The 25602-nt window shown below is 42.7% G+C and overlaps 1 protein-coding gene across 1 annotated transcript; it reads right to left on the bottom strand.

The window, feature by feature from the left end:
- Window positions 1-469: 469 nt before the first annotated feature.
- RUBCNL (rubicon like autophagy enhancer) lies at window positions 470-24313 on the bottom strand. The gene is made up of 16 exons (XM_062020474.1): window positions 24262-24313; window positions 23604-23725; window positions 21373-21481; window positions 18308-18976; window positions 13962-14047; window positions 10320-10527; window positions 9388-9492; window positions 7078-7120; window positions 6583-6715; window positions 6044-6189; window positions 5162-5226; window positions 3838-4076; window positions 2854-2915; window positions 1624-1777; window positions 1410-1500; window positions 470-894 (listed from the first exon to the last, which is right to left on the bottom strand). Exons 2-16 carry the CDS (start codon window positions 23673-23675, stop codon window positions 782-784), a joined length of 2295 nt encoding a protein of 764 aa, XP_061876458.1. The 5' UTR covers window positions 23676-23725; window positions 24262-24313; the 3' UTR covers window positions 470-781.
- Window positions 24314-25602: the final 1289 nt, after the last annotated feature.

Below are 25602 nucleotides of genomic sequence, written 5' to 3'. Positions count from 1 at the left end.
TAGGTTCTGCCTTTGTCACCACCCTACTCAATTTCTAATTGATGATAACTTTAATTTTCCCCCATTCAAGTTTGTTTTGCCCTGGACAGTAGTTGCTAAGTGATTTTTCTGTCTTTATCTCAACCTAAGAGCTCTTCCATCATATCTACTCCCTCTTGCCTGTTGAGGAGAGGGAGAGACAGCAGCTGGATGGCCATCTAGCAGCAGGCCAAGGTCAACCCACCACAAGCTGTTGCATACATCTGTTTAAAAGAAACCCCAAGTCCACTGGTTCAACATTAAGCCTTTTCCAGAACAGTGTTTTGGATCAGGATCCGCCTAAAGCTTTCAGACAAGTATTTTCTGTTGCAGAGCTTTTGAGAGAGCGACTTTTTCTGTAAAGCTTTTTCCTCTTTCCAAAACCCAACACAGGTAAGGATTTCCAGCATTCATTTACTATCTATACATTATTTGCAGAATTACAGAGAAGAACAATTTTACATGGAAAAATACAATATTAAAAAATCTTACATACAAGGATAAATCATAGCAACAAAAAGGCTGCTCACAGAACTAACATCCAGTCTTTCTGTCATCAGTTAAGATGAAACTCCCTCAGGATGAGTTTTTAATGATGATAGTCTTCTTTTTCTGTTCTGTTGGTTTTGTGGTTTTTTATAACCCCCCATAAAGGAGACACCCAGTAAAAACAGTAATGTCTAAAACAACATTATTTAACTCTTAGGCACCTTAAGATTTGGCTTTGAGCATCTACTGAAATCAGCAGCCAGAGTAATCAGTTTCACCGAGGCACCAGGGACGGAGCTTCTGATGGTGTCCTCCGAGCTGCGATCCGCTGACATTTGGGGCAGCCTCCAGACTTGAAGCATGCTTTGTGAAAGCATGTCTTGCACTCTGTTTATGAACAAATTAAAACAAAAAAACCCACACAAAACAGAATCAATTGCTGTGTTCCTTGAAGGATGTTCTACCCAGTTCAGCCAAGTAAACAGAAGCAGTGCAAGGCTGGGAAAACCACCAGCGCTGTAATAACTAGGACTAAATATTTTGGTAAGATTCATAAGATTTACAGTAAGTGTTGGCAAGAGGTGATATAGCAGCTGTATAGCACTGTCCCAGGATCTCTCTCAATGGCAGATCCAAAAAAATAGGGTCTCCCTGCAACTGTAATTATGTCCAGGCAAGTCCCTGGTTTCACTGATGCCAGACGGCTGACACAGGTTGGTGCTGACACAGGCTGGTTTTCAAAGACCCAGGCTATCCATAGTTTCCAAATACATGTGTGGATTTTCAAATCTACGTGCTTTCAATGAAGCGAGTTCTCAATGTCTTTCTAAAGTAAATCTCAACAGTTTTATACATCAACATCTCCCCAGGAAAGAAAGAAAAGTGTCTGGTCTGAAACGTACCTGTGCACCTTTTGCATTTGGCAGTCTGATACGGAAAGAGCAGGTCTGCACTCTGACAGAACTCACAGATAAACCCCTTCGCTTGACAGAGCTACAAAGACAGCAAAAGAGTTTAGTTACTTTTAATCTAAAAACAATCCATTTGGGAATGTCAGCAGGGATACTCCTCACACTAGCAGCTGCAAGGACACTAAGGGCCCTGGCTTTCCCTTACCTCACAACCATCTACATGGCAGGTCGAGCTCTTCAGAATATCTTTAAGTAGGGGCAGTAACTGCCCTCGTTTGATCTTCACCAGATCATCCAGTGAGAAGAGATGCAGCTCCTCTGTCAGGTGACTGGGGACCTGTTCAAACTCCTTCAGTACACTGTAAAGGGAAAGAAAAAACAAATCAAGTTACAAAAAGTTGGTTTCTAAGTACGTTTGAAGAATAAGCCTCTTTCACTTTACTGGTCACCCAGGGATCATAGGAGGCAAGTTCATGCTAAATCCTACCTCCTCTCCCAATTTGAGATTGCATTAACAAAAACTTGGAGGTTTTGTGACTTAGAATAAAATGTCTACTTTAAATATTCATTCCTCAGGCACTGGAGCTGCACGTGCAGTTATTCCAGCAATTCTTAAATCATAGGCTCTCTCCTACCTCAGAGCACATATAGCATCTAATACCATAAGCTAAGGTTATTTACTTTTTCTTTTGCAAAGCAAACTTGGAGGAGTTTTATCCTGCACAGGTCATGAGTGGGTGAAACTATGCTTGTGTTGAGTGGGTGAATACTGAAAATACAGTTGCTACTTCTAAAATATCACAGATGTTGGTGTCTCCTTCCTTGGAGGTCTTCAAGACCCACCTGGACATGTTCCTATGTGACTTGATCTAGGTGAACCTGCTTCTGCAGGGAGGTTGGACTAGATGATCTCTAAAGGCCCCTTCCAACCCTACCATTCTGTGATGCTACGATTATCACTTTTGGTTACTACTTTCATCTGAGTATATTTATAACATAAAACAAATTGAGCATTATGACAGATTTATTAAAGAAATCTTTAAGCCTTCAAAGAACACATTTGTTAACTTTTTTCAAATTTCTTTCAAAGGCAAATTATTTCAGAGACACAGGTAAATATCTCTGACCTTTTAAGAACCAGTGAGAACCCAACAGAGACATAATAGGAAAAAAAATACACACCTAACAAAAACCATTCAACTTTTCAAACCAAACACATGCTTATGTTAGACGAAACAGAAAGCTACCACAGGAAAACCTGCTCTTCACTCAACGTTTGCAGTGCAATAGAAGGAATCTGTGTTATCAGAATGTTATCTAACAATCATATTAACTAATTTTAAACTGCACTCAGATGTCTCTAGAGGCAGCAGCTCTGTAGGCACCTCAGGTATGTTTTAACAAGCTATTTTTCACATGTGATCATGGCCCATACCTTTCACCAAACCTGCAGGTCTTCAAAAGCTTTTTTAAATGAAAAAGCTGTTCTTGAGCCTCCTAAAAGACGAAGGGGAAAACAAAACAATTTTTTAAATAAAAAGCAATTGCATTTACATATTTTTAAGTGAGAAACACTGCTATTTCAGTCAGCAATTCTTGTTGGTATATGAAGCCACGCTTTAAAATAAAACTCTGCACTCAGCAGAGAATTAAATAAATGGATTGTCTAATGCACAGAAGGCCAAGGCTACTTTTATTCACTGACAAGGGAAGCAATTCCTAACACTAAAAATGTCTCCATGTCAGCACACTAAGATGCTAGAGCCAGACCTGTGCAAGAACAGCTAAGTGTCTCCTCAGCCAAGAAGGGAGTGCACACGAATTTGTAATCTTCAGCAGAGCACCTTTCCTCAAGCTGTAGGAGGTGCAGCCCTTAGATGGAAGTCAAGGGTGTTTTCTCTAATGGCCCACAAAATCAAGGAGAGACAGGCTGCCCAGAAAGGCTGTGGAGTCTCCTTCTCTGGAGGTTTTCCAAACCTGTCTGGACATGTTCCTATGTGACCTAATCAAGGTGACTCTGCTTTAGCAGGGGGTTGGACTGGATGATCTCTGGAGGTCTCTTCCAACTCCAGGCATTCTGTGAAAACTTCTCGAGCTTTCCAATAGCCAAGTGCCAAGCAAAGGCAAGTATTTACTGCAGGACCTCAGCTCACTTCCATGAACTAAACTGGAAACCAGTGAGGAAAATCTCCCAAACGCAAGGGAAGAAATGTCACCTCTGGCATAAGTTGGAAACTTCCTCGCCCTTCACTTGAGGGGAGAGAGGGCAAGTCCCAGAAGCAGTGACAGGACAAGTTTCAGTACAGAGAAACCAACTCTGCCTCCTTCCCACATACACACATAGTAAAGGACGACCTGCCTTAAGGAGAGGTCTTAGTCTTCAGACCCACAGATTCCCAATAAAAAAGGCTCTACTTACCCTCACCCTGTCCATTTCTTTACTTTTCGTGTAGAGGGCTTTGTTAATACTCAACACATTGAAAAGTGGGTGCTGCCATATGCTGTCCAGAAGGTGTTTGGAGAAATTGCATACGTAGTATTTTTTGAAGTCCCACTTCAGAAGTATTCGGGCAGGAATGGAAGACTGTGCATAGCTGTGGCAGCAGTCACAAAAGTATTTCCCCAGGTAGTCGCAATAGCGGAGTCTCCTGATATATTCTGCAGGCAGACAGCAAACGAATTGTGAATATTTCTAATACTTATGGGACATACCTCTTGTCTGTATGCCTGTTCTGTCTAAATAACTCAGACCTACTGCAGTGAGGGGCAAGGGACCTTTGGATTTTAGGTAAGGGGCTTTATTGTCATGGTAAACACACGTGCAAGGTCTGCACTTTACATTAGAAGAGAAAGCTTTCCTTATTTCCACATTTATCAAAATGAATTGATTGTATTTATCACTATGACATCTTAGAGAAACCACTGCTGCTGTACCCGCAGGAAAGAGACACAACATAAAAAACACATAATAAAACACTTCATGGAAAGGCAAGCTGATCTTAGAGCCACATTTGTACAACACTTTTTCATATAAAGAAGTGTGTGGGTTTTTCCCAGCCATCTGAGTATCTCAGGGTTGCTCGAGTTCATGTGCCATCACAGATCCTTGATACTTGGCAGGCCATCACAAACATTGCTCTTTTGTGAGCAGACCTGGAACAAACCTCGAAAGCCACGTCAAAGTTTTCTTCAGTAAGGTCTGGTGGTCAGACCAGAACACCATCACACTTTCAAGCAGTTGTCACAAAGTATCACAAAGAAAACACAAGCAGGATTTCATGATCAGGACTTTTGTTCTTTTTAATGTTTTAAGAAGACAGCTCAAAAGGGCAAAATGACACATTCCACGAGCTTGCCAAGTCTCTAAAAACAGATAGAATTTGGAAATGTGTAAATCAGCACAGAGAAAGATTTATGGAAGATATAAAACCAGCACTCCTCAGTCTGGAAGTCTGATTTATTTTTTTTAAACAGCTTTTCCTGTTTTGTTGTTGACTGTCATGAGTTTTTAGTGTGCATGACAAGGACATCTAACAAGTCCTGTACTCTGTCTGCAATGAGAAATTCCAGGCAGCGGTGAGATCCCACTGCCTGATTTATTATTGCAGGCACATCCAACAATGAGATTTTCCTTCTAGGTCAGCTAGTTTAATAATTGTGGTATATCTACATTGCTGAATGATTACAGCCTGTTTACCAGGAATGGATTTATTAGGTTTTTTACCCCTTTTGGTAACACTTACTGCTTTCTATCGGGGTTCCACAACCAACACACGTGAAGTTTTGGGCAGCCACCACTGCATCTCTCCTGCATACAGAAGCAAACAGTTACCCCTTTCAGCTTCCAAGACACAGTTAACACTCTCCTCAAATGCAAAGGAGCCACACCGGCACCAGTGAAGATGTCCACATTAAGAGATGACTCCTAACATGAAGAAGGGAGTTTTATAAGGAGATGCAGACTATTATTTTAGTGGGAGTATCTAAGCCATTCTGTGGAGAATATGCCATAAACTACTGCTTCTAAATATGGCTTGTTCCAAGAATGAAATTCTTTTCCATTTCTTAAGGTGGCACCAATAACAAGGGAGAAAGGGAGAGGGAAATCCACATCTGCAACTAGAAAAGCAGATGGTCCTGTGGCAACACAATGAATGAATCAATTTGCATAAAGTGCTGTTAAATGTTCACAGCAGGCAGAGCGGGACAGTAGTTTCCCCAAATACGACCTGTTTTCTTCCTTCCTCTCTGAAAACCTGCTACCCATAAAATACCAGCAGGGAAGTGGAGAAACTCTTGAGAATATTCTCCAGGTAGTCTCACAAAATGGAAGTTTTTCGGATTCCAGTTAACCAGGCTGCCATCCCACCACCAAACAGTACACGTATATATGTAGATACACTGCCACCTTCATCAGGATGTGCCAACAGAGGGACAGAAATGCCATTTGCCTTCTGAGGAAGCTGATGACAGACACTGCAGAAAGCTGCACTGTGCACTACCTCTGACCTTAGCTTCTGTTAAGTCATTCAGGCTCCTTCCATCAGCTTCAGAAAGTTTAGGACAAATCCCCGTGCTGTACTAAACAACAACAATAAGAGTTCTTTCAGACCCCTTAGACTTACTTGACTGAAGGATGAATATTAAATATAATCTGCAATCTTGGTGGGGCCCAGCCAGAAGATCCTCTTAATTTGGAAATGATTTTTATCTCTTCAGCCAGGTTCAAGCTGGACTCGAGTTCTCTTGGAATATCTTCTTTCAATACAGACTAGTGGGAAAGACAAATTCATGAAGATGAACAGCCTATCAGCTGGACATGTGCTAAGTTCTATGAAATATCTACCACTATACTTCACAATTTTAAAGTTCACTTTTCACCTGCATGTAGTGCCCCCTCATTTAAACTCTCTCCTATAGGCCCCAGAAGAAAGGACATCCTGACTGCTCACAACTGCACATCTTTGATGTGATGAAAACTACTAAAGAGAGAAGAAATTTTCTAAACATTTACCCAAAGTGAACTAACAAATTGTAAGAACTCATTTGTATATTTGTTTTTCAATGCAGCTTGCCCCCTTCCCCAAGAGTGCAGCAGCTGCCATGAGACAATGATTATTTGGGGAATCAAATAAAGAGCCTGCTGTTTTCGGCTCAGACTCACTCTCTGCTTAGACGAGCCCAGGCAACCAGACAGTTGAACTGCAGAGCCTGTCTGCAACCAGTGTTTTCTGAAAGCTCTGCACAACTCCTGGGCTATTGCTTCAGCAGAATTGTTGCCTCCTTCAAAAGATGATCTGAAAGTTAAGCAATACAGACAGTGAAAAACAGCAGTATGTCATCAGTGGTTCCGCTGATTCTTCTGCGTCCCTGAACAGTTTTCTCCCATACCTTCATTCCTATGTCCTCTCTCTGACACACCCAGGCCCTGGCAGAGCCACAGCTGCCAGCCTCCAGCAAGACTCTGGGAGCAGAGAAGTGCTCTGCTAAGCCCACTGCCACAGACATTTGCTGTCAAGCAACATTCCTTCCCCTTCCTGGGGAGGGCTGACTTTACCACTCCCACACCTTTCCCGCCCCAGCCAGAAGAGTCACCAGAAAGCTGGTCCAGCAATAAAGGTAGTGCCACCAGGCTGCTAGTAAAGATATACAGCATTACCTTTCATCTGGGGTGACAGACAGATTTTCAAGGTCTTCAAGTTCTGCGGTAAAGGAGATAATTTTATCAAGCCATCTGAGAAATAAAACTTCTGTTACTCAGCATTGTTTTAAATCTATCTTCTGTGTTACCACAGTATCAGTTTCAAATATATTCATCTTTACAACACCCTTGCTGGATGTGGGAAATAACCTCAGCCCTGGCTGTAAAACAGGCATAAGGAGTCTGATCTCCTCTGCAGTCCCTGACACTGGCTGATGAAGAGTATTCCCCAACAGCTATGCAGAGTGTTGGGGTTGTTCAGTCTAGAGAAGAAAAGGCTCCAGGGAGACATTACAGCAGCCTTCCAGTACCCAAAGGGGCCTAACAAGAAACCTGGAGAGGGACTTTTTACAAGGGCACATAGTGACAGGATAAGGGATGATGGCTTCAAACTGAAAGAGCACAGATTTAGATTAGATATAAGGAAGTTCAATAAAAAGCACTCACTTCTTCATTGTATTTATATGGACATTAGTGTTGGCAATGCATATTATTCTCAAGAAAAAAAGCTTCCCCATTCATACAAGTCAAAAGAACTCTTGCTCCTAGAAATGCAGTTTTGAGAACTAGTTCTTCATTCTTAAGATTAAGGAAAGAGGGGGTGAAAAAATAAGTCTCTAAAACCAAAGGGAGGAATAAAAAAAGCATTTGTTAGCAGGAGAATAAAAAGAAAAAGGTTAAATGTTGCCCAGGCTGCTTTTAAGGGTCTCTGTTTCTGTAAATGTAAAAAACAAACGCTAATCAATAAACCCAGAAGATCCCATAGAGGAAGGCACTGGTGACTATAAGGGAACAGAGACATTCTGCTCTAGTCCTGAAGCACAGGAAGGACTGCCTAAAACCTAATCAACCTCTTTAACTGGGAAATGCTTTTGTCCCAGATTCTCTCAAGCAATGCTGCTCCACATGGCTGAGGCTGTGCCAGTTTCACACTCTGCACACCACATTCATTTGGTTTAATTCTTAGACATAATTTCAGTCCCTGTATGCATTTGTGTGACAAGGTTTTTGGTAGTCTGAGGCGGGGCTGCAGGGGTGGCTTTTGTGAGAAGCTGCCAGAAGCTTCCATCACAATAGAGCCAGTGCCAGTCGCTCCAAGATAGATCCGCCAAGGCCAAGCCCATCAGCGATGGAGATTAACATACTGGAGGAAGGGAAGAAGTTGCTGCACAGGTGCTAAAACTGCAGAAGCAGCAGAAGGGAGTGAGCATGTGAGAACAACAGCTCTGCAGACACCAAAGTCAGTGAGGAAGGAGGGGAGAAGGTGCCCAGGAACCGGAGAAGAGGTTCCCCTGTGGCCCATGGTGCAGCCCATGGTGAGGCCCTGCCCCTGCAGGCCGTGAAGGAGCACAGATACACTTGCAGCCCGTAGAGGACCCCATGCTGGAGCGAGTGGGTGCCTGAAGGAGGCTGTGACCCTGTGGGAAGCCTCTGCTGACGGCTCCTGGCAGGACCCGTGACCCCATGGAGAGAGGAGCCCACGCTGGAGCAGGTTTGCTATCAGGACTTGTGACCCCATGGAGGACCCACACTGGAGCAGCCTGTTCCTGAAGGACTGCAACCTGTGGGAGGGACCCATACAGGAGCAGTTCATGAAGATCTACATTGCAAGGGAAGGATCTAACACTTGAGCAGGGGAAGGGAGTGAGGAGTCCACCCCCAAGGGGAAGGAGCAAGAGAGACCATTTGTGATGTACTGACTGCAATCCCCGACTCCTTGTCCGCCTGTGCTGCTGGCAGAAGGAGGAGGTAGAGAATTCAGGAGTAAAATTAAACCCAATAAGAGGGGAGAGGTGGAGGAAGGTGTTTCAAGATTTGAGTTTACTTCTCATTAACCTACTCTGCTTTGATTGGGAATGTAATAACTTAATTTCCCCAAGTTGAGTCTGTTTTCCCTGTGATAGTAACCGCTGAATCCCATCTCCCCATCCTTAACTCACAAGCCTTTCGTTATATTTTATTCCTCCGCCCAGCTGAGGAGGAGAGTGATAGAGCAGCTTTGGTGAGCACCTGACATTCAGCCAGCATTAACTCACAGAACCCTCAAACCAACAAAGATATTCTTTTGTAGAAAGGAAATCCTGTACTAGTCTGGTATTTCTGCATGCATTCTAATAAGGAAGGAATCATGCATATATTATTCTTTCCATTTTCTCCTGTTATTTCTCCTGCAGTAACATCTACTAAGTCAACAGTTTTTTCTAAACAATGCAATAGATGCAGTTGGAAAATGGAGCCATTTCTGCAGTTATAATGTTAAAGTCTTACCAATAATTACATATTCATCCTCTGAGTCACTGTGGCAACAAGATGTGGTAACCTCATGATGTGATGGTAGATGCACTGAGGAGCTGACAGGCAGTGCAGCACAGCCTGTCCAGAACAAAGACAACATCAGTTACACTTTTCCAGTATTTGTAGAGAAGGTGCAGTGATAATTATAGTTTTCTTTGCTTACCAAAATCATAGTACACAGCCTGTATGTACAGAGCAACCTGATTCTTGGGATTCTGACATACAGTATGTCCCTCAGTTTCTTAGAAAGAAGCTTCTAGAGACTAAACCAAAAGCTTTTGATTGTCAGTGGTCTCCCTGCTTCTCACATGAAAGCACACTACTCATTTTTCCCCAGAAGTTATGTCATTTAGACTTGAGATTTCAGTTCCAGTGCTAAGATCTGTATTACTCAAAGAACTAAAACCTACTTCAAAATGCAAGTGTTGATTCAAGCATTACAGTGCCAGAAGCATTTACTATCTTGCCTCAAACTATATGTGAATGAATAGTCTGTGTAGTTGCACTCAAATCAGTTGTGTGGCCTGATCTGCATACCTCAGGCTTGTCAAGAGACAAGCTTTAAATCCTGCAAAAAAGGATTTAAGAAGTGAGAAAGCCACCTAACTCCAGGCATACTCTGTGGAGAGCTGTGCTTGGCATATGGTAATTCAACCTCACATTCTCTTTCTTCACATTAAAAAAACCAATTATACTAAATAAAAAGCAGATGTGAGCATTTAAAATGAAGATTTTGACAGAGAAAACACTTTTGGCACAATGATCTTCAGGGAACACAGCTCTCGAGAGACTCAAAGAAAACAGAAGATTTGGTTTCAAGCAATGCCTAAATTAATTCTTTTCTTACACAAAAATAAATGGCAAAGGCTGTCAGACAAGGTTGCCTTACAGACTATGCAACTTGCCTTCGTAACCACTGTCTGTAGAGGCAACAGAAGAATCAGACTTCTTCACTCCTGGGTAAGAAGATGGCTCTGAATCAGTGTGATAGCTGCCATCTGATCCACTTGTTTCCTCCACAGCCCAGGACTCTGCTTGTTGGCTTAGGATATTGCATTTCATTTTTTCTAACGACGCTATAATCATATCTGCAACAAAAAAGTGTGCATTTTCCTGGACACAAGATTGGAAGGTCCATTAGTACACAGTATATTTGATATTTACTTGAGATGAAGTGAAATACATCATTTTTCCCCGTACTTTTTCCACTCAATAAATGAAGACGTAAGGCTATCTCACCTTTCATTTAATCACCAAATAAACACCTCAAAGACAGTTCAGAGACAACATGCAAAAGGCAACTGCCCAGATAATTGTCTCACCCTTGATTAAAACATACAATTTACTTTTATCTTACCCATCTATTAGATAAAAAGAAACTTGATTACATGCCTAAGTGATGAATATGTATGAATTTTAGGGACAGAGTCTTCTAGTTACACTGCATTATTTAGTATGCAAGTGTAAATCCATGACATTAAATCCTATTAAACAGGTCACAAGTCAGTGTGTACAAGCAACTCTGCATGCATGCTAACTTGGATGGAGCCAGAAGTGGCAAGTTTTGAAGGGACTGTAGATCTTCCGGTGGTGGGTAGTACAGAAGCTAGTAAGATGGTTTCATGTGTTAAGATTTAAGGCAGTGAACTTGGGACTATGCAGTGAGATAGCTTACATGGTCATCTCAAGTCTGCAGAGAGAGATCTCTGATAAGGGTAAATGGGAACCTAGCTCCCCTGGAGTTCACACTACCTTAAATAAAAGGTATCTGATTGAAAGCTTCACCATAGCATTTTCCTGCCAGACAACCCTTCCCCATGGTGTCCCTTACCATCCTGCCTGTCTGTGCCACCTGTTTTCCAGGAAAAGGGAATCTGTAAGGCAACCTCCAGCACCACTGAATCATCCAGACAAACCTGGGGCTCCTTACCCCACTGTCACTGTTGTATCCCTTGCTTCCTGTGGTCTAACAGAACATCCCACCAGCCCTATCTGCACTACTGCTGCTGACCTGGGCACAGCTTCCTGGACCAGGCTCGGCTCAAAAGTGGATGCATCGTGGATGGAAACCCAGAGATGCCTGGGATACTCTCCTCCTCTCCCTTCAACTGCATGGGTTTGCACTGTGAAAAGTTAAACTTCTGTCTAAAAAACAACAGGACAGTATCTAAGGCTGGAGATTTTGAGTGCAGAATAATTAAAAGTGGCTTATGCTCAGAAAATTGTTCCACTCAACGTCAGTATTCATGACATCCCCTGCAACCTATGTGGGAAGCATGAAGAAAAACATCAGTGTTTAGAAACAGCTAAATCTTACTGAGCACAGCAGACATCACTGCTTTCTTATTGTCCCAAGCCAAATGCACTTGGAAGAGATTAATCTCAACTTAAGTGAGAGCCCACAAGTCCCTGTGGGTGTTTGAAGAGACTTATCTTTTCCCTAACACTGATTAAAATCGCTTGCTTGGTGCAGCTTCACTAGAGACAATTTTGAGTGAATTTCAGGACACACCATTAGTAAAGGAAAGAACTGAACACTTTTTTCCCTTTTGGGAGATAAAGAAGACATCTCCTGTTTTGAAGATTCAAAAAGTCTGTGCTGCACTGGTTAACCCCAAGTTACTGGCAGAGCACAGCATATCAAATGTCCTGCTGATAAAAGCAATCGTGAGTGTATCTGAGAAAGCTTCATTGCAAAAATATAGAACAGCATACAGGCACTTCTGTGCTCAGCATGACTGTCAGCTTTTAGCTCTGCCTCCTGATAGGTCCATCACCCTATGAAGCCATCCCAACTCAGCTGCGACACACCAACCTTTTCATTTCTCGTCCATCCCACTCGCAACAGTGGAAAGTCCCTCTAGATTATCTGGCCCATCTCCTTCCTGGCACACAACTACCACTCTCAGACTTGCTGACACTATGTATACTTTACTCTTCAGTCTCCTAAATTTCAGAGATTATTTCACAAGCTGAAAGCTTTAGGTTTTTGTTTGAGTTTTGTCTGATGGGTCTTGTGTTTGTTTGTTTGTTCTAAAGGCAGCCTCACTAATAATGGATTGAGCTCTTAGAATCACAGAACGGTTTGGGTTGGAAGGCTCACCTAGTTTCAATTCCTCTGCCTTAAGCAGGGGCATTTTCCACTAGACTAGAGTGATCAAAGCCTCATCCAACCTAGCTTTCAACACTTTCAGGGATAGGGCATCCACAGCCTCTCTGGACAAAGTGTTCCAGTGCCCTCCTATCCTCACAGTGAAGAGCTTCTTAATATCAAATCCAAATCTACTCTCAGTCCAAAGCCATTACCCTTTGTCCTGTCACTACATGCTCTTGTTAAAGTCTCCCTCTGTCTTTATTGTAGGCCTGTTTAGGGACTGCAAGGCTGCTTTAAGGACTCCCCAGAGCCTCTTGATATCTTTTAACCTGTAATCACATCAGCCCCCAATCATCTGCAGAGGAGAAGTAGCTGATGGGATCTTGCCTCAGGCAGTAGTTTACAGGCTGTGGTTTCTAAGCCACGTATCTACTCACTGGTCTCCTTGTGACTGAAAGCAAATGACTTAGGTTTTGGTTCCCACATTATAGGAATGTCATCTCCTTTATGAAATACCTTTCACAAAAAGTGACATGAAAAGCTAGGCCGCAGCTTTATTGGGTGTTGGTGTGTCATTTAGTGTCTGTTGGGGTTTTTTTTGTTTGGTTGGTTGGCTTTTTTTTTAAAGTGCACATGAGGGACACCAAGAGCTTCAAACCAAATGCAGAAATTGCCAGTAAAACCAGTACTGTGCATAATATGATTATCTTTTGGGCCCAGGACATGGGACCACAGGCACATCCACAGCCCACAGATAAAATCCCAAAACCCTCCTTTTCTAGGCACATTTTTAATGCTCTTTAGTGTTAAATCTTGCTAATTGAAATAACTAATTACAACACTAACCACTCTTTTCCAATTGTTAGAAAAGATTAACATTTAGCACACATTTACATGTGGTAGCATTATCTTCTTTATTAGCTCAAATGGGCTGCCTACCTGGAAACACATCTGAGACTATTTAAGCCCCTTATGCAAATTAGAAATCATAAGGACACACAAAAAACAGCCTCTGCCTATCTCCTCATTGTGAAAGTAGGAGGTAAATCCCATCCATACACATGTAGCTGCAAGAAATTCTACCCAGCATATTCTAACATAACTTCGAAATGACTATAATAATCTTTAAAGTTTGGTCTCAAGGAACATGTGGGAAAATGACAGAATGAAAAGGTGAGATGTATAGAGTTCTAAAACATTTCCATCATTTGAAAACAACTAGAATTTAATTAGTGGATTAAGAGTAAAAATGAATGATGAAATTGGCATTTTACGTTTGTGGGTTCACCCACAGAGGGGAAGAAGAAGGGAAATACAGTATTTGTAAAGATCAGTCTATCCATAAGAAAGTTCTGTTATTGAGAAATGCATCCTGTCTTTTTTTTTGTTTTATGTTTTTGACACTATAAAATGGAAAAAAAAAATGACATTAGTCAAAAGGTGTTGTCCTCACCTTCTCCACATCTTCTGGAAGCATGCAGATGTCTTGCAAAGAACGATTCAAGGGTATAGCACTGATGTTCAAAGGAGAAGTAGAATCTGTGGGTATAACAAGAACTTTCATTAGTTATTTCTTTCTCTGCAGCTCTGATGACGTATGTAGGGTGACTTCCAAAAAGCAAAGCAACTTTTCTTTCCCAAAACTGAACACTGTTAGAGATGGAGGTTGTGGTAGGTATTAAGGAGGAGAGAGAACTGAGGAACATGTTGACATTTGAACTACCCTGAAAAGCTGAAGCATGAGTATTAGCTACCAGGGAAATGCAGTTTCAATCCTGTGCAGTGACAAAACCACCACACTCCCAACACCAGTCCTTTCTCAGCTAAGGCCTGAGCTGCTGGGGACAACCATAGCCAAAACCTCAGGCTGGGACTGCAGCTATGCTCTGTAGTTTCCAACACAGCCAGCTAACACTTCTTGCTGCTCATTCACCATAGCTGGAAGAAAAAGATACCTCAATATTGTCTGAGCATGCAGAGAGATGCATCAGCCTTAGAAGATTCCCTGAAACACTGCTGGCATTGTGTAACTACAGCAGTTGGAAAAAACTTTGCCATTATGTTTCCAGTACCTTGAAAGAATCGCCCTCCTGTTTCTAAAAGGAGCCCATGATGCATGGTAATACATACAACTTGGGCAGACCCATCAGCCACAGCCCTCCCTACTCCCACAAATAGCAGTTTCGTTTTCCTGGCATTCACTGGTAAGTATGATAAGCATGTGAATAAAAATTCATCTCTTTTTTCCTGTTAAGAACTTTTCACTCTGTATCAGAGCACCTCTCTGGTTTTCTACAGAGGTACTATGGACTGCTATACATACATACATATACATATATACATATATATATATATATATATATATATGACAGAGCAGTGGCACAGGCTGCCCAGGGGGGTTGTGGAGTCTCCTTCCTTGGAGGTCTTCAAGACCCACCTGGACATGTTCCTATGCAACCTAATCTAGGTGAACCTGCTTCTGCAGGGAGGTTGGACTAGATGATCTCTCAAGGTCCCTTCCAACCCTACCATCTATGTATATAGTCACAACCTTCTTCCCCACTGAATTCAAGGTGTGAGATCATGCCCTCATGTTTTGTTTTCAAAGCACTCACAACCACCACTACAAGAAATTTGCTGGAAAGATTATGAAGATCATATATAATATTGTCTCTATATGTACACACTGGTGAGATACAAAAGGAAAAGATCCCTGCTTTGTTTTTTTCCCCACAGTGACTGGTGTTTGGTTACTACCTCTTCTTTGACCTTATAACCAAGCAATTTCTGCTTCACCATGGTAATGTTTACAGGATAAAACAGACCACATCTAAATAATACCATTGCATGTGCCTTTAAAGCTGTTGCAGATAACACAGCTTAACCAGAAGCTCTTTTTAACAAACAAAAAACAAAACACAAACAACCAAAAAATCCAACCAAATGACAACAACGAATCCACTGTCACTCCTAAGTGTCACAGAGAAGATAAAGAGGTCTCACAAAATATGAGAATAGTTTTTAAAACCTTTTTCTCCAACTAAAGAGTGCTGATTCTCAGGCCTAGTTTAGATTCTTTATATTGCCTTATTTATAGAAACCACGTTATGCTGTCCTGAGTGTCAGTGGCATCAGGCTGGAAAGTCAATATTGTGCTCAAGCATAGTGACAGACATAATGGTTTTGCACAGAATTATTAATATCTCCATTGTGTATACCACAGAGGAAAAATGAAAAGGCTGATAATCCGACTTTTCAAAACAGATTTCACACCTAATCAGGTTATTTATGATTCATCTTGTTGGATTAGCAGTGTGCAGGGAGTACAGGTAAGTGCTAAAGGCTTTACAGCTTGATAAAAGCCTACATTCTCATCAGTTAACAAATGCTACTCTCTGAAATAAAAATAACCAGCAGAGATAAGGAAATGGGAAAATTAGTTTTTTCTTTGAGATACAAGATGTAATTAATCATAAATACCGTTTTGAAATCTAATGGGAGCTTTCTTTTTCACTAACTTCTTGCATCTTTAAGTGAAAAGTGTACATATATATATGTAAAAAGTAGCCTGGGGAAGGAGCCCAGCATACCCAACAATGGGGTGTAACTCTGGGTCTTACCCAAAAATTTATCTCATTGCCCTTCTGTTGCCTGGAAGCTGCTGAGGCTGTGAAAAGGGCCCACAAGAGCCACAGAAGGAAGTGACCTTGACACATACACAGGTTAAAAGTAAGAACAAGCCCTGTGAACCACCAGTGACACACCAGCCACAACAAAGCCCCCTGAAAACACCAAATGCAGTCACACGCTCTTCAATAACAATGACAGAGCCTTTTCAGAAGGCTGTATGAGGCCACCAGAGAATGGTCCCTAAAAGTAGAAACAAAGCCTAACAGGAGTCTCATGGGACCAGTAGAAAATCCCACTGAAAAATATTATTTGTTCTGATTTAAGTCATCTTATGCAACTTTCTTTTGTCTTCTTCATCCTTCACCAATTCTCCTATGAGAAACAAAACTGAGAAACCACCACCTTGGAGGCAGCAATAGAAAGAAAGGGTGGAAAGTCATGAGATCCTCTTGTGTAAGTACCATCTTCAAATCAGACATTTGACTTCTTTTTCAGTTTGCCAGTTGCTTTTCCCACACTCTTAGTCCTTGCACAATGCCGAGGAGAATGAGACCTCACTCCCCTCACCCCAGGCTACCCAGTAGCAAATTCAATGGCTAGAAGCAACAAGGAACCATGAAGCATCAAAATTTTCACTCTGTACAGAACAGACCAAGGCCTAATACGGACAGAGTGCACCATGTTGCGTGGTGTCTAACAGCAACCTGGCTCCCATGTGAGGAATATTTGTTAGTAAAATCAAGGACGCTCCTTCCTCAGTCACCTGCCTGTTGTGTTCCTCCCTTTGCTTTCTAGAGAGCCGGCAGCATTACAGATCCAACGCAGGCTTGTGACACGTCCTACTCGTGCCAGAAGGTCGAGTCACGCACCATTAATTTGTTCCTACACACGTGCCTCACGGTGCCCGCTGACATCGAGAGCCTGGGCTGTGTTTTCCAGACCTGGCTACCCAAACCTGCAGGACTGGCCCCAGCCACCTCCAACCACTGGGTGTGGTTTCCTTCTCCCTGTGACAGCAACTGCTCAAAAGCAGGGAGCTACCAAAACACAGAAGGGAATAATCGTAGCCATACAAACTGTTGATGACAGTGAAAAAAGTTATTATTAAGAGCTCCCAATCCTGCAGCAGCACATGCCTATTTGAGATCTCATTGCCAGCTTAAAGTCTTCAAGGAGTTTTGAGGCAGAGCTCAACAGAGTGTTACCACTAGGACTACTATTGACCAAAGGGAAAACACAAAAATCCAGCCAAAATCAACCTTTGCCAGTTTTATCTATAGTATAAAGGCAGGCAGAGTGGTCCCTGCTGATTGCTTTCTTTCCAATAGACAAAACAGACTTCAGTTGGACCATCTTTCCAAAGCTCAATGTCTAGTAAGAATAAGCCCTCAGATTCTGAGAACACTTGTTACAAATAAAATAAAAATGCTCCATCTCACTGTAGCAAAGGCTGATCCTATTGACAGTATTGTTAGGTACTAAACACAAGGGCGTTGTTCTGCTGTCCTAGCCATGGGGCAGGGGCCCTGACCTACAGCCCAGGAAAGCCAGCACAGCTCACGGAGGCCCGTGCAGCCCTGAGGCCAGGCCAGCCACTCCACCAGCCATCTGAGTGGCACTGTGCTGATGAGCAGGTCCTCACCCAGGGGCCTGTGCTGCTACAGAAACAGGAAGCACACCTACTCAGGAGATATTCTTTGCTAGCAGCCCTCAGTCTGCATCTCTTCCCAGACAACACACAGTCAGAAATTGGTGAGGGGTAAGAAGATCCTGATCTGTACCTGCATGTGTTTCTGAGATGGTTGAGTGCTCTTGGGAAGAGGAAAATCAGTCCTCCTCTGGCACAAGCCAATTTAGTTATAATGAGAATGGATGTTAATGCCCTGCCTCCAAAATCCCAGTATCAGACTCCCTCTCCTCCAGCTCACATCAAAGACAAGGAGATATCCCATTTCTGCACCACAAGACAGATGACTACTGCAAGCACAAGTGTCTCCCATTTCACCGAGTCCAACTCTCTGGTTCTCCTTTGTTTTTAAAAGCTCTTTCTGTCTTCTCTCCTATTCTGAAGAAGTCTAATTCACAAGCACCATAAACGAGGTCCATTTCAAATACAGCTTTCTTTCCTAGCACAGAAATCTTTTAACAAAAGTGGACCTGTAAAGCTACCTGTTTGATTGACCAGCTCTGACTGGGAAAGTCCACTGGAAGAATTGCTCTCGCTATTGTTGATGGGCGCAGGCTCTGAAGGAGCAGGGTATTTCAATAGATGTGCTGGCTTACCACCAGTTGAATCAGAAAAAAACCTTGCAAAAGTTAAATCTCTTTCAGGGGAGGTATAACGTTCTTTTCCAGAGCACACAACAGTCGATGTGACAGTGCCTCCCGTTAACGTCACCTGTGTAAAACAGTCCTGTTTCAGAGGAGTCCCATCCGAAACAGTGAAACCATTTGAGAAGGAAGTAGCAGGATTCACGTCAGAGTATCGGGGACAAAAGAAAGTATCCAGCACAGGTTTAGAGGAGTCAGAGCACGTGTTGTCCCAACACGCCCTGTGCCTTGTAAACCGAATGTCCGTTTGTGTATAGGCAGCGTTGTGATGTGCAGAATCGCTGTCGCTGTCATCATGGCTATCCCCAGCACTGCTTTCTTCCCACTGTTCCACATCACTGTCTGGATGCTCAGCTCCTTGCATTGTGGCCTGTTCAGGCACCAAAGAAGGCTTCAAACCAGATGCATTTAAAACAGACATGAGAATGTCTTTGATAGCTTCAGCGCTGCCTGGGTATGATCCAAAATTTCCAGCATGTCCAATCACCGCTGGCCTTGAGTATTCATCTGTTCAGAAAAGGGATGAAACCAAGAGGTTAGGAAACAATTAAGAAAATGATCATTTACAATATGAACAAAATGCACATTATTTTGCACAGGTGAGAAGATGGGAAAGAGCTGAACTCATGCACCACCCTCTGCTGCCTCTTCCTGCAAGGAGGCTTTTGCTTTGTGCAGTCAGGAAGCAATTCTGTCACTGATACGGCTAGGTAATAAAACAACAGAAAAGTTTGCTGCTGCTAGCCAAACACAATTAGTTAAGCCAAACACAATTAGTTAAGCCTTTAATGGTGACCAATTGTCAGCATGCTCAAAAGAATCATATTTTTCTTCCAAACTGGATGAGGTACCAGTATACGTACTGGTTCTATTGCCAGTAAAAGAGAAGGTCACATTGAAGCAAGATGCATGGAGGATCAATACAACAGGAAGGAAAAAAACCCACACACTTAGTAATAAAAGGTCATGTGTTTGTGTGTTTCAGTTAGGCACTCCTTGTGTAAAAGGCTGAAGTAACCTTTACTCCATTATTCATAAGGGTGGCAACATTTACCCAAACCTATAAAGATAATTAGCTCTGCCAAAGCAAGTTCATTATAATCATATAATCATTCAGGTTGGAAAAGACCTTTAAGATCATAGAGCCCAACTATTAACCTAGCACTGACACATCTACCACTAAACCACGTCCCTCTGAAGAAACCAAAAGCACTGCCTACCAAGGTCCAACATGATCTACTGCACAACTGTAGGTCAATAGAAAATGGGAAAAGTACCTTTCGCAGCAAACATGGCAACAGCAGTATGATGTACAAGTGCACACTCCAACCAGTAGCTACTCAAGAATAAACTCAAGTCCTATACCTTGAACAAAGAGTCTCTCAGGAAATACCATCATCCAAGCAAGGGAGAGATCAGACAAAGTCTATACTCAAGAAGGAACTATTGACACAACAATGAAGTTAATAACTGTCTCCTTTGGGCAAGATAAGCCAGCTGTAAAACTCTAAGAATAGCTACAATCAAGAAGATTCATTTCCAGGGCAAAGAACTCTTAGTTAGAATGACAAAGAATGTTAAACACACTGCTGGTGAAAGAAAGCAGGAAGTCTTGCAGACTTTGCCCAGAGGTTGCTCTCCTTGGACATATCTCAGTGGAAAACCGTAAATCTCTCCACAAGTCACTCACCTGGAAGCCAGTATACATTCACACTGCACAATAAGAGAGTCTACTAATGAAGGGATCAAAACCAACATAAAAACCTTGATATACTTTGGAAAAGTAAGTCTATGTAAAGACAAGTCCTCAATAAGAACATCATGCGTAAGCCATATTGCAAGAGCTGCTAGCTAGCAAAGCTGTCCCAGTAAAGCCAGGTCAAAATTAGCTGAAGAGTTCATCGGTGTTTGGGACCATCTGCCTGCCTCATACCAAGACAAAGCTCTTGCAGAAGTAGTAGGAAAATGACACATTTTGCTGGTTTCACTTCCAAAGAAACAGCTTGTCAAAGTAGCCAGCCATGGCAGTGTAAGGGCAAGAACAGGAAAATGAAAGCTTGCTGACCTTCAAACAAACATATTTCTATCTTTTCAGGAAGAGAAAACAATTTTGGTAATGACTGACACTTCAGTTGCAGAGGAATATCTTAAACTGGGATGCAAACAGCATCTTTTCTGAGCAAGACAAAACATTTAATCTTGCTGTCCTCAACTCTTCTGCTCTACTCTCCTATCGCAAACCCCATCTTGAGAGCCTTTCCATCCCCTCTCATCCTTTGTCATCTCCACTACATCTCATCATGGAGCATCTCTAGCACTAATCATATAACCATGTCTACTTACTCTGGTAAACACTTGTTCTTAGTGGACTGTAGAAGTAAAAAGAACATTTTGTTTTATTTTAACTCCTGCTTCTGCCAAGCTTAAAAAAAAAAAATCCCAATCCAACAACAACAAAATCCAAAACTCACATTTTAAGCTTCTACCAGAAAGAGGGTAGTTCCAATTTAAAACAAAATACGTAACTGCAAATTCAGTTTCAGAACTGATATTCTTTTGAGTAATTATGGTAATTTCTAAAAATCTGCGGAACTGTCTTGAACAAACAAGAAGTTAACCTGCCAAGAATCATCTGAATGGTTCCAGTATTTTACTCTTGAGGATGCAAAATGTCAGTGTACCTAAAATGGCCAAACTACCATTTTAAAGGCAAAAAAAAAATCCATACTTTCAAATTGTATGATATACTTGGACGTTGTCTCATCTTCAAAGCCAACAAGTAAGGTTCCCTTTCCAAGCAGACTATCCCTGTTCGGTACACACAAACATTCATAGTTTTTGCTAGCACTGGAAGCAGCAGCAAAGTTCCCCAGAAGGAGGCATTTTAGAACAAATTGGCATACCTGAGAGAACGGAGATTTGAGGTGTTGGAGCAAGGCAGCTAATCCTCGCTGAAGGATTTGAAGAATACGCTGACTCAGTGAAAGCCACCTTGAGGCTTTCGCGGTTTAACTAGAACAAGAACATGCAGGCAGACAATTTGGTTACAACAGTCCTCTGGTAATGATACTCCCAGACTCATAGTCACCCCAGCAAGAAGAACATGTGCTAAGGTCTGCCAACAGTCATCTAACCATTGCCTGTATTTCTGGTTGTCTGAAAATCTCCCCAGAAGCACACATGGTCTAAAGAGCACTGGCATCTCAACTCTGCATCTTGAATTTCACTCCAGAAGGCAGGTGACCAAAAGAAACTCTTCACAGTACAAGCCTCCAATGTGTGCATAAAGCATATATGAGATATGCTCAGATGTATCTGATTGATATATATTGATTGTCTAGATATATCTGTCAAAACAGCAGCAATCAAGTGGAAAATAATTCACCAATCTATAGCTGGAAACATAGGTCTGTTTAGATGTACACAAGCTATTAGCTAAATCTGAGGCCCTGACTACACCAGCACCTGATGCATGAGTTGCTTGATCTCTCAAGTGTGTTGACTGGAAGCAAACGTGATCACCTAATCATGTCTGCCTGATTTGCTAGAACATCATATGTGTGGTTCACGTCAGCAATGTGGCTGACCCAGCATGAAGCAATGGGAATAGATAACACTTGACCTGGAATGCAGCCTGCCAGTATGAACCAATAAAAACTGTGAATGCGTTTGAACTGATCGAGCAGGTTGAGACCAGACTAACATTTCACTTTTTGCCATCATGACACTTCTGATTCAATATTTCTAACCCCAAAACTGGATTTACTATATTGTCAAACCAGCATAAGCTGAACCAGGGCAAGCAGTTTAAGCACAAATACAGAGGGGATATCCAATAAGGGAGTAAAATACACTCAGGACAGTAAAGACATGGGTCTTCTCCCCCAGCTCACAAATTCCTTGTGAGGGTCACACATTTGTCTCCTGCTCCCTCTCCACGGCCTAAAGTATCTCATGGACCTGCAGAGCACATCATAGAAAGCAAAAGGATGCTCTGCTCCACAGAGCACTTAACTAAGGGAAACCTCACGCCTTCTCCCTACTCACAGACATCAGCGAGATGTCTCCACACAAAGGCGTCCCTAGGACAGGTCTTATCCTCCCCTACAGTGTGTGATCCCACACAAAGAGAAAGCAGTTAAAAGGTATGCTGTCCTCTGCCATCCTGTGTTGGCCTCTACATTCCCCACTTGATCTTATCTGAGAGCAAGATGACTCAGACAGCAGATCAAGCCCAGATACCCTTCAGACTCACAGAAAGCAGAAGAAATTAAGCAAAGAATTTCCCTTTTAACCAAAGAATAACATTTTGGGACCAAAAATAGTATGCTGAACCTCAAATATTTTGGTTTGGTTATGCCAAGCCTTATAGAAAGAACCTTTTCAGTATCTGATCATGCCTGGGTTGGTTTTTTTCCCCAACTGCATTAATTTAGAGAAATCACCACATAAGCAAGCTTTATACATATAAATATCATATTGTCACTATTACTGGATAAAATAGTTCTTACAGGAACTCATTTTTTTCCTAATTACCTGTATTAAAAAGAACATTAATTAGGAGACTCTACCTCTTTGGATGCAAGTGCTTTATCCGTAAGTGCAACTATTAAGAGTGCTAAGTTTTAAGATTTTATCATTTTTTTTAAAAAAAAAAAAACAAATCTCCCATATTTTAGATATTCTCAGAAGCAACCAGTGTTCTGAGAATTCGGATAAAAGATTTCCATTTACTTTCAAGATGTTACAACTTCAACTACATCACCGATTAGGAAAGAGCTGCCTTAGTATCTAACTATCAAACTACAAGGAAAAACGTCAGTTAAAGGAAGTTTTTAAAATGAAAGCAAATAGAAGGAAATACAAGAACAGAGGTGCATGAAAACAACATCACATGGCTGTAACCACTGAAAAAACAATCATTGACAGTTCGACTTCTTTCATAGCATAAATGAGTCAATCTTTCCCCCTCAACATTGGGATTTTATTTCCAAAATTAATTCTGTGACAAAACCATCGGTGTTTAAAAATATTTACCCAAACCATTAACAACTAAAAGCTATATTTTTCTGCACAAAGTCCCCCGGCTGTTGAAAACACTGAGCCAACATTTCGATGCCTTCCTTGTCTTTACCTTTGTAGAGCTGCGGTGCTGGAAGGCTTCTGTCCTGCTGTAGCTGGATAGCGCTATCGCATGGAGAGACATGATGGGAAAACGCTCATTGTTTTTTTTCTCTGTGCCTGATAAGTAAGTACCTGGAAGCGATAAAGAATTACAATCACCACCACGCTTACTGCGATTCCCCGCGTGTTTTGCGGACGCTACAAGTTAATGTTCTGCTCGGTCTTGACCCTGCACGCTTATGAGCTTACCGAAAAGCAGAGCTCAGCGACAACAGAAACCTGTGTTAGAAAGCGTGTAACTTAGATCCTTTTTTTAAATAAAATGACACAAGGGGAGTGCCTACTAGAGGTGTAAGAGGAACGTTATTGATCCGTTGTATCCCGCAGTTCGTTGCAAAAGGAGGAAGAGACAGAGCGGTCTCACCGGCAACGAACCCCCGCGCCCCAGCTCTGTAGCAGGGCAGAGGAGGGGAAGGCACTAGCCACGAATAAAACCAGGCATTGCACTCCCGGCACGGCTCTGGAAAACTGCGCAGCCCTTCAGACGAAAGCGCTCAGCCTGCCGGGCAGCCCTTACACCCTTAACCCGGAGAGAAGCACCGAAACAATGCGCCCCATCCAACGCCCACCTGCCTCCCGACCCGCCGGCCGCTGCTGCTCGGTCTCACCTGCAGTAGCAGCCGCAGCGACAACCCCTCCGCCCGACGCCGAGGCACAGCGCGCCCCGCCGCGGGGAAGCGGAGCGGAGCGGTGCGGGGCCGCCTCAAGGGGGGCGGAGCTTCCGCGGGGCCGCACCGGCGCCTCGGCTGCTCTGAGGGCCGGTGGGACCGCGCCGTCAGCCCTCAGCCGGCTTCACACAGCCGGACTGCAGCCCTTGGCCCTCTGGTCGCTGGAGGAGAGCCCTGGATGCCTCAGCACGGCTCTGAGAAAACACGCAACAAAGCACACCCACACAAACCCGAACAAGAGCAAGCGCCACCCATGAGGAGCGGCTCCTGAGTCACGGTTTTGCTTTGGAGAAAAGGAGGTTGAGGAGCGACCTTATTGCTCTCTGCAGCTTCCTAAGGAGGAGATGCAGAGGGAGAGGTGCTGAGCTCTCCTCCCTGGTACCCAGAAATAAGGCAAGTGGAAGTGGTTCAAAGCTGCACCAGGGGAGCTTTAGACTGGACATAGGAAGCATTTCCTTACTGAGAGAGTGGTCAAACACTGAAACAAGCTTCCTAAGAGAGGTGGTCAGTCCTCCAAGCCTGCCTGTGTTTAAGGGGCCCTTCATGCTTAATGTTTTTGTCAGCCCTGAATTGATCAGACCGTTGGACTAGACGATCATTGTAGGTCTCTTGCAACTGAAATAGTTTGTTCTGTCCCATTCTAAAACCAAACAAAACCAAGATAAGTCAATGGGGAGTGAATGGAGGGCATTTTCTCAGTGGCATGGGATGAGGGATGCTGAAGACTGAAGGCAACACATGCAGACACGCCTCAAGGATCTGTATTTGAGGATCTGTAACCAGCTAGCTTCTTAGAAATGACAAAGATCCGTTCTGGCTTAGCTTTAGAAAGGGATTGAGCCATCTGCCAGGCCAGTCTCTGAGTCAGATGACTTAGAGGGCTCAAAACTAGCAAACTGCAGTTCTCTAGTAGCCATTTTGAGCTAAAAATAACGTGTAGGAATGCTGATCTGTATTTGTGGAGCTGAAAAATTGCTGACTGTCCATAAAATGCGAAAAATATGTGCAGCAACTTAGGAAGTTGAAAGCCATGAGGAAGTAGAAAGGAGGCAGAATCCAGATGGTAGCATGCAAGAATAAGTAGAAGCAGTAAACAGAATGCAAAACAGAGCTGCAGTTGAAAATGTGGCATTCACATGCTCTGGAGTAATTGCCTCTCTTTTTAAACACAGATGGTGACTTGGACAGTAAATATAGCAGTGGATTTGTGTTTTGGAAACTTCAGGGCAGCCACTATCCAAGGTGCAGTTGTCTGAACTTGGTCTGTGCATTTTCCTACAG

Source organism: Colius striatus, chromosome 1 (assembly GCF_028858725.1).
Source record: "Colius striatus isolate bColStr4 chromosome 1, bColStr4.1.hap1, whole genome shotgun sequence".
Taxonomy (NCBI): domain Eukaryota; kingdom Metazoa; phylum Chordata; class Aves; order Coliiformes; family Coliidae; genus Colius; species Colius striatus.
The sequence above is the reverse complement of the archived record's forward strand: the minus strand, read 5'-3'. Positions and strand labels throughout refer to the sequence as shown.